Raw genomic sequence first — 18,453 nt, forward strand, 5'->3', positions numbered from 1 at the left:
GTAATTGAACTAACACAGCTGATCTAAAAATTAATTACAAACTTAATATTTTATATTTGAATTTTGGAGAAAGCACTTGTCAACTAGAAGAACAGAAAACCTCTACTCTCTGCACTGTCTAAGCCTTCCAGATATGTTTCACCTTGTAGTCCAAATAGCCTTCAGAAAGAAAACACTGATGTTTTGAAGAAAGGCCTGAGAAAATGACCAACCACCAGAAGCCCATGTGGAAGGACTGTCACTTAAAAGCTTTCAGTCTAGTACAGAAGGACCAAGGAGCTCAGATGAATATGCCAGTTCTACCTCTCAATCACCTGTGTAAGAAACTAACTGGCTGGTGTAAGAAGCTAACAAACAGGATTGATTCAAATATAGTAAGATTGTGTCAATTTTATCATCTGAATACATACTGGTCACTGCAACTAAGAAGACTGAGACAAAGACCTTGCACTGTATCATATTTATAGATAAAAAAAGTGTTGTACTGAAATCTTGTAAATGCAGAAATCCTCATGAGACTGCCTCAGACTACACTGTTTTTACTTGCTTCTCTAACATCTAAAATATTCTTTGTTCCTTGACTTCTGATAAAATTAGTTTTTAGAGATCAAGTGCTCTTTGTTAGCTGCCATTGTTCATATAGGTTGCAACTGCATTGTTTCTCTCTAGTGGGGTAAACTTTTTTTTCAATTAGGCAGAAGCTGTGAAAAAGAGAGATGGATCCTAAACAAGTTAGAGAAAAGCACAAAATGAGAAGTATGGCAAAAGAACATTAAAATTTTCTGCTTTTGAGTAAAAATGTTGTTCTCCAACCACATACACAAGTGCACAAAACAAATGCAAAGTCCTGTTTACAGAGGAGGTACTCATGCTTCTCTGGTTAGTTAGAGAGATTCTGAGAAACCACCTTTCTAGGTGACCTGGCTTTGGAGTTTCCTCTTTGAACATCACTTGAACTGATGGTGGCTCGTAACAGCTGAGTTTCCAACTCATGAAGTTCCTGAAAAATTGTTTGCATCTTGAAGAACACTAGTCATGCAGTTTCCTCCCCATCCCAAAATACATTCTTTTTTATATTGTTTGAAAGAGAATACAGAAATTAAGAATTATGCTGATTATCCCACTTATACACTGAATAATCCTATTACAACAAGTTCTGGAGAAATCTGGGTTTCAAAGACCACTTAATTAACAAAATATTAGGCATAATAACAGGAAGAGGAATAGATTAAATCCAGATTTAAGATGAATTTTGATGTGTTTCTTATCACATAAAGAAGCCTTAATTTGGGCTATCACTCATCTTAATTCAAGCAAACATTTTGGCATATTTTTATTAAGCTTCCTCCAAGTTCTTAGGAAATGTTATTTTCTGTTTTGTCACAATCTCATTACCATTTCATTATGAACCTTTGCTTTGCCACTTCGGTCTTTGTACAGCAGTCAGGACCTTTTCTTCCTAAAACTGTAAATGTTCTATAGCTGATTACAGTTTCTCCAACAGGAAACAGTGCATCCCCTCCTCCTTCACTCCCCTTGAGAAAAAAACAACATAACCTGTAATAACAGCAAACCCAACTTTCATTTATCATTTTAATGATCCCTTCTCCTTGTTCTTTCTTTTCCTCTGGTCATTTGGAAAGTATCCTCAGTGTTATCTTCAATACATCCTTTCCCTTTTCTAATCAAGGAAAAGAAGGTGTGGCAGCAGAATGGGTCACGCATCATTTGGCAACTTTTAAAGAGACATCTTCAGTTAACTGAATCATAAGTCTGTACTAAAAGAATAAGTTACAAATGTGTGTAAGACTTTGTGTGTGAAGCACATGTAGTTTTTTTTGTTTGTTTTGCTTGCTTTTGTTTGTTTTGAGATCTCCTGAAGCATTCATAACCCAAAATTATGTATTTTGTGAGCATATGAGGGCATGTGCATCTATCAGTTTTACATTCTAGCTTTCATTCTTCTGCAAATGTGGCATTAAAGCTAAGCAAGGAGCATGAATGGCAGGAAGTAGATTATACTTTTCAAACAAACTCTGTTATTAAATTTTGCATATAACAACACTTGGAAAAATACAAAAATGCAAACTTTTCCTCCAAAAAATCCCCCCTAGCTATTATTTGATGAGAAAGGTGAACTGTATCAACTTCCAATAACAGGAAGAATTTTTTTATCTAGTGAGGAGTTAGTGGAAAAGAGAACAATCTCTGTGCTGAAATATTAAGAGGATTCCAAGTTCTCTTCCTTGAATAGGTAACTGATAGCAAGGCCACAGGTGGACCAGTTCTGGAAATGTTCATCCCATTCAAACAAGCAAACTGGATTAAGAAGCCTACATGTCATAGGGATGTTGATGAGTATCTTTTGAATGGGCTTATCCATGAGAAACTAGGGGAGATATTATGTAGAAATACAGCAGACTTCATGAGGTTTCTCCCTTTCCAATTTAAAAACCTTCTGGAACTTTGGACTCATCTCCACAGGCTGGGCTGGGATCTGAGTAATCCAATCAGCCCTTGAAACTTCCTCACAAGGCTTTTAGTGTCCTAATTTAACCTAGGTCAGAAATATCTAAAAAGGCATCTCTGACTCCCACTTCTTTTTCTAGCCAAAGGCAACACAACAAGACACTTAACCAAACTCTTTTTAACCTCACTCAGTTGGGTTCGGGTTACTTGATGGTTCAGTTTGGGGTTGGTGGCTGCGGTTAAGTTTTATTTTCCCTGGAGATGGGCCCTACCTGAAAGCCCTGGAGTGTTCAAAATTCAAACCCAAAAATGAATGTAAATTTTGCAATAGACCCTTCTGTAGACAAGCAGAAACCACATATTCAAATGTCCACAGACTTTGGTTCTTTGAGATGGAGACATTTTCATGACTTCATATCTTCCCTCACTAATCCTGACAACACGTTTCATTTCTCCAATACCTAATTCATCACACGCCTGCAAAGTATGTGATGAATTCACTTTATTTGCAAACAAACTGAAAACCAGAGTATTTTGCTTGAGTCAGATCAGACAGCAAATCAAGGACAGAGACAGAATGTTACCTAATATTATCATTTATCACTATCTGGAGTAAAAAGTATAGAATCTGTAATAAATTAATTTGCCAAGCTAAGCTTAAAGCAGGTGGGGTTCTTTTGGACTCAACTTCTGCTTGTACGACAACATCAAGATCCTAAGTAATACAGAGACATACCTTTGGAATGTCTACAGACATGTTTTGACATTTTACATATTCTCAGATCCCACTCTGTGTTCCTGTTGTGCAAGGTGTAAGAAAACAGATATCTCTCTGGGTAACACCATTTGGGTACAGAGACTCCAATTTGCAGGTCACATATATAAGTACTGAAGTGAATACTGAAGAATTAAATGTAGTCAATTAAAGGCTAATAATTTTGTCATTTGCAAGCCAAAATTTAATGCAGATAAAAGCTTAGCATAAACAAGATGGGAACTGGAGAATTTAAGTCTTAAGAACCTCGTTGTCTTCTGATTTGCTTGACAAGCATGTTTGTAAATAACAAGTTACTTATCTCAGCCGTAAACTATGTTATTTTGTTACTCTACTTGATTGAAGCTGGCAGTGAAACAAAGTATGTAACATAATTGCAGTAGGGTGAGGTCTTCTTGCTTACTGCTGCATGTTTACCTACAAATCCAGATTTATCACAAGGAATTCCCTCAAACTTTGAGTTAAGGCAATGAAGAAGTGTACTGTCACAGTCACAAAAAAACTCATAATGAGATAATGAAATCCATTTAAATCAATGCATATTAGTCACTGGTGGGATCTGCTTCAATGACTCATTGAGCAACTTTGTGAATCAGAGAACTAAATTATTGCTTACCATAGCTATGCTCCTTTATTCCTCAAATCCAAACTATACTCTGCTAAAAGGAAAATTGGATTAATTTTCACAGCAGAAGTGTTTCAAATTCTAAATTATTACCCTCTAAATATTCAATTTAACTCTTTTTCTGTCCTATGAACATGATAAGGTTCATTTAATCTACTGAAATACAGAAGTGTCAATGAGCTGCCAACATCAATTTCAACCTGCACCAGGTTCAGTTTCAAGCTTGAGCTACCCAGGTCAGAGTCAAAATTTCCTAAAATTTGTAAGGTTTTGCTTGGAATTAATTAAAGAGAAAACTCTCACCCTATTTTCCTATAAACCTATAGTGCTGTGCAAAATTTGTATCTCTTATTTTAGGAGTTTGTAAAGTCTGATGCTGGTTCATTAAGCCTCCCAGTGAAGGTGGAGCCTCAAGTCTGTCATGAGGCTGGTAGGTCACACAGGTCTCCACAAGCTGTGGGACTAACTCAAGGGGCTGGGGCAAACATTCACTCCTCAGAAAGGAGTTTTCGGTGGCATGGGGGTATATGACACTCAATTTGGTATTCCAGAGTTATCTTAAGACTCCCCAAATCCATCAGTGTAACTTTGCCTAGGAAAGCTTGCAACTAGGCAGAGAAAAGACAGGAAGACACTAAAGCCCTGCATCTCCCCCAGACAGGATTTTGAAAAATCCTCATGCTCCCAACAGCCCGGCAAAGACAAGGTGAAGTAACACTAACTTTCCATACACTGCCGAGAGTCACTGGAGGAATGAGCAGATGGCATCACAGACTCAAACAGCAAGAAGCACACATGAATCCAGTTGGCTTTGATTAGGGCTACAGAAGATCCCATTTTTAGAGTGCAGGAAGTTTTCCTATCCAAAAAGACTTCATGGTGTCTTAAGTTACACAGTCGTTTAGTGTAGGACTCCAGAAGAAACAGAAGATATGATTTAGTCAATGTTAACCCTTAACAGACTAACTTGACTGAATCTGCAAGTAGACTAAAAAAAAGTTACGTGTTAGTAACCTTTAGTCTGACATTAAGTATCAATGCCCTGTATTTTTTTTACATGTGAATTTACATAACTATGTCAGCTCTGTTCAAGAATGAGTTTCAGTGTTTTCCCTTATTTTAAAACAAGGCTGGTACTGTATTTCAGATGCGAGATGGAACAATCGCTATTTAAGCTCAGTTTGTTAGTGAGAGGCTGGAGTGATGTTTATGCTGCATTTGTTTATGACCTCTGAGGATATTTACTATAAAATTTCCTCTGCCTTTTCCCTCCCTCACACTTAAATCTTTCAGTATACAATTGATGCCTTCCAGTTACTGCCCCCAAACAAATGCAACATGGTGACAAAATTTTACTGCAAGTATTAGTCGGGAACTTTCCAATAAAGTGTGCAGTAGTGACATTGATATATATTTCTTTTTGATAGGATGTTTTTTGTTGCTTACGTGCTTATGTTTTTTTGCTACTTCTGCATGGCAGAAATGGATTTAACAGGCAGATGTAGATGAACAAATATTACAAAAGCTTGTTTATTTCCTGGCAAAACACATCTGCATGCTCTGACACGGAGCATCTTAATTTACTTGTAGGTCACCAAATGAGCCCAATGCACTTGCCAGCTACGAAATCAGTAGTCAAGTATCTAGAAATCTCACTTCATTTTGAACCGAAAAATTATGGCAACACTACTCCTTAGAGAGAAAATGGCAAATATATAAAAAACTGAAAACCATGGGAAATCAAAAATCAGGATCACTGCTTTCCTTTACAGAGATCATGATCAGCCATACTGACTTATTTCAGATTATGGAAAAGCAGTAAAAGGAGTAAGCTGGAGGTCTCTGTGACAGAGAACACAGGAGCATAGAACCCCAGGTGCCCCACCCTGTTGGACCAGAGGAACACACACAAGGAGACACCACTTTTTAGGTTCAGCAGTTATGTTTAGAGGGGTTGTGGAGTACCCTGCTCCCAGCATGATCAAAGGCTGAGTATTCACCAGAGCATCCCTTGTCATGGATGTCTCCTGACACAGCCCATGGACAGCACCAGCATTTCCCAGAAACTGGCAGGATCTGGAAGATGGCAGGACTCATCTACAGGGGCTAAAAGTGAAAGAAAAGAAACCTATTGCCAGAAAAAAAACCTGAAACCATTCTGTTCTTCTTTCTGGTTCTAAAAAACTTTTCAGTTTCTTTACCCATGGAGAAGGAAAACCGTAAGAATGGAATTTTACACAACATGTTTGTATTCAAAATAAAAAAGAAATCATTAATTTAGTCACATTTGAATATGAATATATTTCCACTTCTACTTCATTAATAAAAATTTATTTTCTCTCAGTCTTTGTAAGGGCATGCATGACCAATACTATTTCCAGCTAGCCTACACCTAATTTTTCTTCATGCTTTTCATTGGCAAGTCAGAACTAAGTTGTCCTCAAAACTCTGCTCAACAAGGAAGCTATTCCCTTTATCCTGGGAAAACTGATGGACCCATCTCACCCCTTATGTCTTTCTACCTCAGCCACAGCAAGCTCTCTGGTGGACCTACAGAAAACACCTTTAATCAGCAAGACTGACAGCAGCACGTTGCTGGTGGTAGTAACTCTGCCAGTGTGGGTGAATGCAGCCCTTCAGATCCCAAGCCCTCCCCTCCCCAGCTCCTCTTTACTCCTGACTCCCAGCCAGCCTTCCTGCTTTGCTTCCTCCCCACTCCACTCACTCCCCGCTTCCTCCTCTCTCCCCCTTCCCCAGGCACCCGGACAAGGAGGTACAAAGAGGAGAATTCAAACTTTGGTTCCAATTGCTCTTTGATGAACAGTCGCTAGAAGCATAACAGTGTCAGCACTGAAACTGTTGGAGTTCCAGTCTGTTTTGATGAAGACACTGAGTAACAGTTTTTTCAAAGGTTGCTTGTGCAATACAGAAGGACACATCGAGTTCTGCCTGTGTCTGAACACTGAAGTTAACACAACATCCAGGCTGAGTGCTACAGCGCCCAAGACTAAGTGGTCACTGTTTTTTTTATTTTATTTTTTACACACTCACTAATGGGTTCTCATTGGTATAGAGAAACCATAAGGTAAAAAAAAAAAAAAAAACAACAGGGTCTCGGTTTGTTTTTTTCTTTTCCTTTTTAGATTTGCTGTCCTTTATTTACAACAGTGGCAAAATAACTTCAATCAAAATGAGGTTAAGATTATTTTTAACAGATGTTCACTGCTGGCCTGACCCAAAATCCATTGACGTCAATGAGAAGACTCCATGGGGCTTTGGATTGGGTTCTAATTGTTGGAAAAATTAATGTTATTGTAAACCACTGGTCAGTGCTGTCACATGCTCCCTTTCTGTGCCAATTCTATATGACCGGATAACAGCTTCACATAAATCTCTTCCAACTGCTGTCTAAGAGGCTAAAGGACACAGAGGTTTATCTTTTTAATTCTGAAATGCCCCTGTCCTTCCCTAGCACACCCCATGGCCCTGCTGTATTTACATTTGACAGATTGAGCATTATGGACTATTCATACAATCAAAATATTTCACAGCCAGACACTGAGTGGAAATAATGGAATTAATGGTGACTATGTGAAGACAGCTGAGTTACAGATATGTATGAGATGAGATGAGATGAGATGAGATGAGATGAGATGAGATGAGATGAGATGAGATAGTTTGCTTCACATACTTTCAACAGAGATTTTTATTTGTTTTTATTTAAATACAGACCTGAAGGAAGGGTTGCACTTACTGTTAAGAAGACGGAAGTCTATAAATGGGTAGGAGCCACGGCGCTCGGAGACAACCCCTGTCTGACCTCTCACCCGTGCATCTCCTGCAAAACACAAAATCCCCAGAGACATTAGAAGGGGCAGCTGCCTTTCTCTGCTGTTTTGATCTAGATCTACTTTTTAATACAAAGTGATGACATTATGCTCCTCCAGTGGGAAAACTAAGGTCCAAAAAATCATCTCCCATGACATCCCTGGTAATTGGATAAAGCAGTATAGCTGATCTTCTTATCAGAATAAAGACACAAAAAACCCTCCATTGCTGGCTGGAATTAAACCACAACATTATCCTATTGAACAACTTCTTGCCCAGCAAGCAGACTCTCATTACTCCACAAAAAGACTCTCATTACTCCTCAACCAAAAACAGGTAGGACTCTGACTGTCATGGCTTCACATGAAAAGGCCTGGACTAGGCCCACAATCCAACTGAACTCCACAGCTGTGGGACCAGTCTCATATTAGTAGAGCAAAAAATCCCCCCAAAAATGTATTAAGATGTTTTTACACTTAGGTGGGTGGTTTGTTTGTTTGTTTGTTTGTTTTTGTTTTACTGTCTGCTCTTTGAGCAGTGTGGAAAATGCAAGCCTTCTCCTCGAACACTGCAGCTGTTTTATGTAAGTGAAAACCTGATGTTCTCAGATAAGCATTACTCTGGAGCGTTAGTATGTATATTTGAAGATGATCAAGTGCCAACACAAAACTAAGAATTAGCACTGCTGTGCACTAGTTCCTGACTTATCATGTAATATTGATGAAATAGGCAAAACTAATTTAAGGAGAAAAATGCTCCTCAGGATGAGCAAGAGTTCCAAAACCTCTATCGAAGTAGACAGGAAACAGTGGTAAAACAGATGTAATTTTTCTGTTTCTGTAATTTTAAGTATCTTGTAGTGCAATGCAATTGTTTCTTTACAGGCAATTAACAAGACCAAAATATTAAAAATTCTTAAATAGGATGAAGTTTGGAGATTTTGAGGTTCCAGTTAGAGTACTCTAGTTCTTCACCATACTAATTCCTCCTATATAGAAACAGAGACCGCAGTGTTGAAAGCATACCCACTGCACATCCTTACACAGCTCACACTGTAGTCTTCTCAAAGTTTGCACTAAAGTATGAATTTTTAGTTAGTCTGAACTGCATTTTCTCTGGGATACAACTATAGCATCTGACTAATCTAAACAACAGTAATTTCAGAATTTGGCTAGCTAATGCTAGCTTCTACTGTTTGTATTTTAAAACAAGAACACTACTTGTAGCATAAAAGAAGGACCTAGTTAAATGCTATTTTATTTTTTTCTAGCTAATGTTCACTTAAAATGTGCTTACAATTATGTTTAAGGGAAGAAAGCCAAGTAGAATTATTAAGTTAAATATCTGAGGTGAAGAGAAACTTCCGTGCCCTCTAGGGGTCCTTAGAGATACGAAAGACACAAGAGAGCACGTGCAAATTAAGAATATTTCAAACACAGTCACTTTTGATTATAAGTATAAATCTAGGTTCTCTCACCCTTACTTTCACTTTGTTTTTTTGCTCCCAGAGACAGAACACGTGTTCCCTTTTCTCAGCTCCTGCTTGCCAGCCACCCTAAGGAACCAGTCCAAAACAACTCAAGCTGCTGTTGACCCCACTTACCCCTCCTGATAGCAGGAGCAGGAGGTGCAATCCTCTACCTGCTCTTCAGCTGTTCCACTTCAAAGGCACGGTACAGCTGTGGGTCTACCTTCATCAGCAGCTCAAAATTACACACCATGCAGTTCTGGCAATGAAGGTATAGGAACCCATCCCCCTGCTATCCTTGGTTGAAGAGTAGAAGGGTGGAGCAAATAGCTGGAGAGTTTGTAAAACACCAACGCAGGATTCATCGGCACCCACAAGCCAGAGCCCATGAAGCAGCACCCAGACTTAAAAGCATTGCTCTCTGCCACAGGTAACCCATCAGATTGGCTCACGTGTGCACTAAGAGTAAGAATGGCAAGCGTATGGTGCACATTATATAAACTCAAAAAAATCAGGCAGGCTTGAGCCTGCTACTAATACAGGCATCAGCAAATTAAGAACGGGTGTGAATTCAGAGCATGCCTTGACCGACACTTTTGTTTTTCTGCAGGCACCAATGAATTAACAGGAATCTGCAAGTAATCCTCTGAATTACATACTGACAAACATGTCACTTGTGACTATATCAGCAGAGACTTAAAAAAAAAAAAAAGAGAAATTCAGACTCCAAAAATCGGAAAAAACACCCAAAGCCTACGATACTATAAAACCAGCAAGACTGATATTCTTTCTAGGAATAAATAATGCATCTATCAAATCAAAAGAGGTACCATAGTACTAGAGGAAGAGAAAATCATATACGGTCATGTATCAAAAAGATTGCTAAACTCTGATCTCAAGAGTATGACCCAAAATTTTGAGGAAGAGAACACTAAAGGTAGGTAGACAACTGTTAACACCGAAGAAAACACAAGGTGGGCTTACCAAAAGTAGAGCATACAAGATACTCAATTACCTCAAAATAGCTAACTATTTGACAAAAGAAAAAGAAAGCAATACTTAGTGCAATTCAACTGTATGGACCTTGTTAAACATAAAAGAGAAGGCAATAGATGAGTACAAGAACTGAAGACTAAAAATAAGAAGATACCACGGTGCATTGAAAGGAAACCTTTGCTTGGGAACAATTACTTCATGAACTCCATGATATTTAGAAAATTTATGCTGGGAATGGTCCTAAAGAATTTTTATTGATGATCTTGACAAAGAAGAGCATTCCTGATACTTGAGGATAACACAATGCTGGGAGATACTGGGTATTAACAGCTACAGCTATTTTAAGTTAAGTTCACTGCTGCTGTCACCTTTTCTGTCCCAACTGCTCTGTGGCCCAGTTACCTAGATGATCCTGGTAGCTCAGCTTCCTCCCACGGTGCTGCTGTCTCATATAGAGCTACAGAATAGCCAAATTAGATGCCTATGTACTCTATTCAAAGCTATTTCAGCAAAGAGAGCGAAAGTAATGGAGCTATGGATGCAACTAGTAAGAAATGTGAATGAGTTTTATTGAACTAGCAAAGCCCAGGAACTGAAGTCATGACAAATTAGTGATGATTGGCTATTTGTGTAATTTTACATTTTATACAGACAATATAATTTTGGGCTATCTCTAGCACTATAGGAATTTGTATGCAGAATAAATCTGCATCCCTGCTGACTTAAGAAAAGCCACTAAAATCTTTATATTCTTATATGATTATTAACTTTATCCTGAGGGAAGGCAAGTTTCTGATGAGTCAAAGATGTTATCAAGTAGCTCTACCTCATGAATCTGTTATTTCAAAATACTTCACCAGGTGCCACCTAGTCTCTCTACATCATTAGAGAAAGATTAGTTAGGAAGTGGTGGTGGGCTAAAACGACCACACCTCCATTCCTCCATTTTTTCTTGGCTCACATATTTGGAAAATATTTATATACTTCTCTATTTTAATTACAGCTAAGTACACTCAACAGATAGACTAAGAACAAGGATTGCACCAGATATACAACTTTTCACATGGATTTTGATTTCCAAGGGGCAAGGGCTGTTCATGGCAACACACTTAACTTTATTTTTTTGCTTTGGCAGATGACTTTGAGGCTGACGTTCATCAGCCCACCACACCTTTACCTTTGACCATCTCTGGTGACCAGTCCACCATCTCTTTGTCTCCACCTTAAAAATCAAGTTAAGCAGTCATTCTGACAATTTATGCAATTAGCAGTTTTAGATAAATAACCTTTTTTAGAGCAAAAGGAAGGAATTCTGTGGTAACAAGACAGGAAATTTTGACAGCTCATTGTATTCCCAAATGAAACAAGCAGGGTGAAGGGAAATGGTCAGTGTACAGGTTCTCCTTGACTGCTTTGGGCTGAAGATGCAAGGCTGGAACATCTGCAGCTGCAAACACCAGGGCTGCACCCTCACTGGTGCCAAGCTGCCACATGAGGTTCCAGCAGGGACATCTCCCAAGGGCTGCTGTGCTCTTGAATTTTATTCTATCCTTGTTAAAACAGACAAGAACACAAACCAAACAAACCAAAGCAATCTATATAAGGAGCCAGAGCTGTGACTGACATGCATCACAGGCCCAAGACAATCAGCTACAGGAACCAAGAACCATGGCACTACTGCAGCCATAGCATCAAGGGCATTTCAAAATGGCTCAGAAGGGTTAAGAAAAAAATGAGGCAGCTCTTAACTGCCTTTCACATCTGGAGGAAAGAGCCATCTGCACTGAGGAAAACAACTTCTAGAAGACTTGCCTGAAACAGCATGCGATTCAATTTCACTAAGCAAGCACAACAAATCAGGAGAGAAAACAGGGCCATAGATGTGACAAAACAACAGAGTAGTTTCATCCAGCCTAAGTTAGGAAGAACCACCAAATTATTGATTCTGTTTAGTACACAGCTCCATGTGGTAAATCAGGGACACCACAGCAAATTCACAAGAGGTTACAAGTATTTATTCCATTCAAGCTTTCTTGCAATCTTCATTCCAGTGTTTCTCAAGTTGACTGCTCAGGGTGCATACAGCAGTGGCTGACAACTTTTCACGGAAAACCAAGCAGCAGTAGTAAGGCCTCTTATGGACTCCATGGAGCCCACGGCTCCTCCACTATTTCAGTTATGAAAAGGCTTCGGATTTCTGACCTGAAGGAAGAGGACCTGGTAATGTTGTAAGCATCAATCTGGTTTTAGTGGAAAGCTTTCTAAAAGAGAGAAGTGTTGCTCTGTAAAAGTAGCAAACTCAAATGAAAAGTTAGGTTAAAAGTGAGTACCAGAATTACTGGAATTGTATTTTTATTTGAAGAGATCTAATGTTTATTCACGTTGGTTTGGATTATTTTCATTCTGTGCTATAAATGCTATAGTGCTATAAATGTTACTGTAAATTCTTTTTTGTAGAAGGCATTTTATAAAGATTTCTCATGTGCATCAGTTCTAAAAGAAACCATTTCCTCTGAACAGACACAGAGAGACTGATTTACAGACTCAGGACAGCTGCCCTTTGCAGCAGGAGAAACTGGAGCAGCCACCTCACTTCATTCATTTGTAAGCATTGAATTTTAAAGCATGTAAACATTCCAAAATGTAAGGTTTTCCATGCTGTATGCTGCATGGTTCTACTATTTCTGCTAGTGTTCCTGAGTTCATAAGTATTGATTTCATCCTATGTATTCTGCAGATTTGTTTCAAAATGCTCTAAAGGAGAGTAGCTGCTGGTACTTCCTTTTTACAAAATGAGGATAAAATGATGATGTAAAAACTGTAATTCAATTTTGTAGAAGTTTTTTACATAGAAAATCTCCTAATTTCCATTGTAGTGCTCCTACCCTGTGAATGAATTGTTTTTATTACCAGTCAATTACTTATAGTTCAACTGTTAAAAATTCCTTTTCCAGCTGCAGATGAGACATTTCACGCATCCTGTTTATTTAGTATTTGAAGTGAATGGTGGTTCTTATGTTCAACAAGAACTATTGGGACTGCTTTACTATACCTGCCAGCTTTAATTTCTGCCCTCCTTTACAGACCAAAATCCACACCGCAGCTGTATCTTAACCTCCCAAACACTATTATCATCACTTCTTGTGCTGATCAGTAAAATGCAAAAAAGAGAAGCTGACAATCTGTTCATAAAACCCTTCTCAATGCTGGAATTCTCCAGGCATGTCTTACCTGGATATAGAGGAAGACACTAGGATCCACAGACATATCTTTAACAGCCAATGTCCATTCTGACAAATAAGCAAGTTAAATTGTTAAGTTGTTTTACAGACACTCAAAAACTCTCTTTAACCATATCATATGACTCTGGTGAAAAGACTGAACTGAACTTGAGGCATAGCTCTTGCAGACTTTGGAAAAAGCTCTTGCAGACAAGTGAAAACCAAGAGGATGAGAAAACTGCCATAGAGAACCAGATAACAGCAGTCATGAGAAACTCAGATATTGAAGCAGCACTCACACTACCCTCTACACAGACCTGTTTGTTCTTCCATGAGCAAATGTAGAGCCTGCAAGACTAATATCTGACTGAAAAAGTAGCCAGAATCGACTGGACAGGCATAAACTCCCCACTGTGTGAGCTAACACAGGTAGGTTCCCAAAATGTCAATTATATTGCACCGGCAATTCTTTCACGTTTTTTTGGTTTTGATAATGGGCTTCGAATTATTGCCTTAAGGTCAAACGTATTTCACACACTCGTAGGTCTAAATGAGTGAAGGAGGTGCCTCCACCCAGTGACTAATGCTTAAAGAGATTTTCTAAGACCCATGTTTCTCACTTTGATGCAGATGGAGTCTAAGACCCTTCTTTTCTTAAACTAGGTGCCATGATTATAAGCAGACATGAGGAGGGAAGAATCCAAGATCTCACCCATGAGGACTGTATTCAGAAAACTGGGACCACACCAAACCCCTTACCTGTGAGTAAGTGAGCCTTTGGCTGTGATTATCCCTGTGAGTATTTGCCAACAAACAGAACAGATACATACACCTTTAGTTCACACCAATGTAGGCACACCCTCAAAACACGAACCTATTGTGTACACTCGTACAGTGTAATATTATCCCACAGCTCAGTTAAACAAAAAACAGCACTTATTATGCAACAGCCATTGGAGTACAGCTCTGGATAAAACACAAAAACTTATCTCTTTGATTCTACTGAATGATATCTACTTACCTTTCAGTATTTTCTAGATGAAATACGAAAGTTTATATAAAAGTTTACATAAAGTGCTAAACCACGGGACACAGAGAGCATAAGAACAGGCAATTTGCACAGCTTGCTTAATTAGGAACTTCTTTTCCTTTTGAAGACATGGGAGATTCAGATATAGGAAGAAGCTTGCCAGAACAAATTTTGCAAAATTTAGCCAATGGCTTTCACATGCAGATAAAAAGATAGACAAGTGTTTTTCTCTAGCAGGAAAGGATAGGGAGTTACTGAACTAAAATCAGGACACAGGTCTTGAAAAAAAAGAATCCAACAAGAGAGAATAGAGACCTTATAAATACAGCATTTCAAGTGCAGAAGACAGAAGTTATTTATCACCACCTCCATACTTGAAAGGCATGGTTTAGACAACCATCTTGACTTTGCTGTATTGCAAAGAGCAAGCCATCTCCTATCCAGAGGGGCTGAAGGCACTAGTAAGAGAGGAAAAGGAAAGCCTAGGAGAACAGCTGCATATGACTGATGGCATCTTGAGAGTCTCACAGCTGTGATTCCAAATGGAAGCACTCTGGCTGACTTCAGGCTTACCATACTGCTGCTGCTCAGCAGGGTTGGAGCAGTAACAGAGGTCCTGGGACACTCTGAAGCAGACAGGATCCTCTTAGTAACATGGATATAACCATTCCAAGTTCTGATGCTAGAAACCACCTGTTTGTATATTGAGTTTTGTATGGTGTTATTGGTGGGGAATTTCTGTCTCCACTGACTTTATAGGAAAAGTGGATATTAATATAGATAAGGCACTGCACTGTCTTGATAATCTTGTCTTCCTAAATGGTTTGACAGCTTGTATATTTCCCTGCATTAGAGGACAGAAGCCACATCAGAATCAGGTTACTTGCACTGCTCTCACTGTAGAGCCCTGCTGGCAAGTGGAAAAACTTACTGCTTTTCCTAAAAACGAAATTGAATTGTAACAAACACCTTAAAAACTAAAGGATACATCCAGCAATGTTAAGAGCTGTAATAAAAGTAATAACAGCTACAGCACAGTCTTAGCAACAGGTAATAGGTTGCATTACCATGGCAACTTTGAACATAATATCCTACTGTCATGCAACTCCCATCCCTCTCCCAAATAAATTACAGCATAAATAAAAGAACATTATTACTTATTTAATTCAAAATTTTTTGATTCTAGTCTTCAGCTAGACTCTCAGCTACTGAAAAAAAAATGTATTAATAATAAACTTCTAAGACATCTACACTCCCAATTCCAAGTCATTAGGCTTTCATTTTGTATAAAAGAAAAAGCACAAAAGGTCTGTTTTATCTAAGACCAATGACAAAAAGAGGTATAGAATTCAAATCTCTATGCATAGTGCAAAAGGTGAAGCTACTTCTGTTGTCATTCCCCAAAGATAAGGATTTTCTTCTCTCATGAATACATCAAAACCCAAATTCATCCCAAATATAAATTACATTTTCTCATCTGTAATAACATTCTAGATATAGATACTCTTCCAGAGACCCTTTTGTATTTGCCTATGTATTTTCAAACTGAATTCTTTCAAACATTTACATCTTATTTTATTAAATGAATTTGTGATTTAAACATTGACAATTCTTTAAATTCTTCTACTGTGAGAATACAATTGGACTTTAATCCACCAGTGAGGGTTTTGCAGTTGAAAAACAGAAAGCTGAGATAATCATCGAGCATTTATTCAACCAAGTCTGCCTTACTGTTCAGCATTCTCATTTCTCACCCAGCAATAATATTTGTTAAGGGATCTCTTAAATTAACTTTTTATTATTTGTTCTACAAGTCCTTCAAGAACTTATATGTAAGTAAACACCCATAATGGGTTAGAATGACTGAGCCACAAAGTATCATTCTCATTTTCAGCTAAGGCAATCTTATGTTGGCAAGCAGAAAACAGTTGATATTACAATCAATGTAAATCTAGCATAGCCAATACTTAAAATTTTATATATTATATATAATTAATTTAGTTAAAATAAAAATTGGTAAAATGACATAAATATTAATGGAAAAAAATGCTGCTCATTCCAAAGTGGAATAGAACAAATGTAACTTTTTTTTTTTTAATAATGCTCAATAATTTGGTATTTTTTGTTTCTGAGAAAGAAAGGGCATGTTTGGAAATAACATGCACGATGATAATCATAAGCCCTGAGCTCATTTCCTGGTTTCTTATGGAACAAACTGTTTTCTTTCCATGCATCAGTTTTCCACTTCTGTGTTTTGTTTGTTCTGAGCAGACAGTGAGTTCTCTAATGCAGGGCCTCAGCAGTTCAACAGTATTTTCTACCTGCAGTTCAGGTCCTGGTTTCTACATTACCACAATTCAAACACTAATTATCTCTGCTTTTTTTTAAAAAACAACAGTTAAGTTAGACAACACAATAGAAAATGAATGCAGAGGGGTTTAGTTGTGCCATTAAATCAAAATTTGCTTTCAACTCTTTAACATGACACTTAAGAAAATTTCCCTCTATTTCCACAGCTTTGCCCACAAGATTTCTCCACCCTCTCTTTCCCATTAAACTACAAAAGACACATATTTAAAACCATAAGTAATAATACAGCAATTGCCACTGACTACTTTTGAAACACCTAACATTAGTCAAAACCTCAAGTCTATCAACAGTTTTCACAGAAAGGCAGCCTGTGGAGCCAAGCAGGAAAAGCACAAGGCCCTCTGAATTTGCTCCCCTCTGATTTTGTGCTGAAATTGCACAGCTGCCATTTGCCTCACACAAGGGGACTGAGTCTCTGCTGATTCAGTCTGTCTCACTGTATCTAATGTATGGTGCTTGCACAACCCTTTAAGGTGCATCAGTACAAAGCCAACGCTGGAGGTGAGTGAGACACAATAAACTTAATTTGTCTCAATCTTCTGCATTGAGCATAGGACAATCCTTCCTTGTCAGTCTCTGCACGTTCTTCATCTCCTGTTACATCTTGCAGGAGAAAACTTTACTCACCACCTGAAGCTTTGCTCTGATTAAAAGCTTTATCTACATGGGAGACTGCAGGAACAAATATCTTGAGGTTAATAATTTGAATTCTTTTTGTACATTATATATTGCAATAAATTCTTCTCTATCTTTTGATAAAAAAGTATCTATGGTAAATAACTGTAAATCTTCTTTCTTATTTTTAAATTTGGTCTAGTATCTCAATGGAACCACCAAAACCCAGTGAAATATTGATTAATAAGGCAAGAGAACTTTGTCCAAAGTAAGCACTGGTTTTTAGCGATAAGGTAACTTAGTATTATTTGTTTATTCAAGATAAGTATTTCCTGAGCTAGTCCTAAGCTAGTCTACATTATATTATGCAATACTTCTTAATCATAAAGTATTTTTTAAAATAAAATATAGCATATGTATGTAATATAACTATTTGGAATGGAACCCATTACATTTTGATGCTAGACACAAGAACAAAGCCGCATCAAATGGAAACTGAACTTAACTGATCTACTGTTTGGAAAATAATTTTCTCTTCCTGTTTTTCACAAATTCTTCCTGTATTTTTCAAATAATTCATTAGATCTAAAAAAAAAAGAAAAATTAAAAAAAAAAAAAAAAACCACCACCAAAAAACACCACACCCAAATCATCAAATGGAGAATTCTAATCTGGCTATAATTTAGCAAATATACTGCCTCTTACACTTAAACAAATCACTGATCTGGATCATTATGGCTTGGTACTATGCATTTAAATTTTAAAACTTCAGAAAAGTGTGGCAAAAGAGAAAGCTTTGGATGAATTTCACGCTACTAAAACATTAGCATAGTCTCTGTGACCTGGTCACTGTTACAGTTCAGTTGCCTTAAATATCTAAAGTACAATTAAATAGCAGTTTACCTTTTTTCTTCATGGCACTTTCTTAAGAGAGATAAGCACCAGCTGGCTCAAAGAAAAATAATTATCTACATATTTCTGTAATTACAAAATACCTGATAAACTATTTAATTAGGTGCTTCCCATGGGCAAAGTCTGGTTATTTCCCCAGAACCT

The 18,453-nt window shown here is 37.8% G+C and overlaps 1 protein-coding gene and 1 long non-coding RNA gene across 4 annotated transcripts in view; one reads left to right on the top strand and one right to left on the bottom strand.

The window, feature by feature from the left end:
* The window catches only part of PDE7B (phosphodiesterase 7B), a 168,943-nt gene that overhangs the window by 30,722 nt on the left and 119,768 nt on the right, over nt 1-18,453 (bottom strand). For all 3 annotated transcript variants that reach the window (XM_056486535.1, XM_056486534.1, XM_056486533.1), the window contains one exon: nt 7,624-7,707. In XM_056486535.1, coding sequence (XP_056342510.1) covers nt 7,624-7,707 — 84 coding nt within the window. The remainder of the gene's footprint in view (nt 1-7,623; nt 7,708-18,453) is intronic.
* On the top strand, nt 12,914-17,375 carry LOC130250656 (uncharacterized). The gene is made up of 3 exons (XR_008840019.1): nt 12,914-13,811; nt 14,046-14,143; nt 16,929-17,375. It is a non-coding gene; the product is annotated as an uncharacterized LOC130250656 (long non-coding RNA).

The sequence above is a fragment of the Oenanthe melanoleuca genome, chromosome 3 (assembly GCF_029582105.1).
Source record: "Oenanthe melanoleuca isolate GR-GAL-2019-014 chromosome 3, OMel1.0, whole genome shotgun sequence".
Lineage (NCBI taxonomy): Eukaryota > Metazoa > Chordata > Aves > Passeriformes > Muscicapidae > Oenanthe > Oenanthe melanoleuca.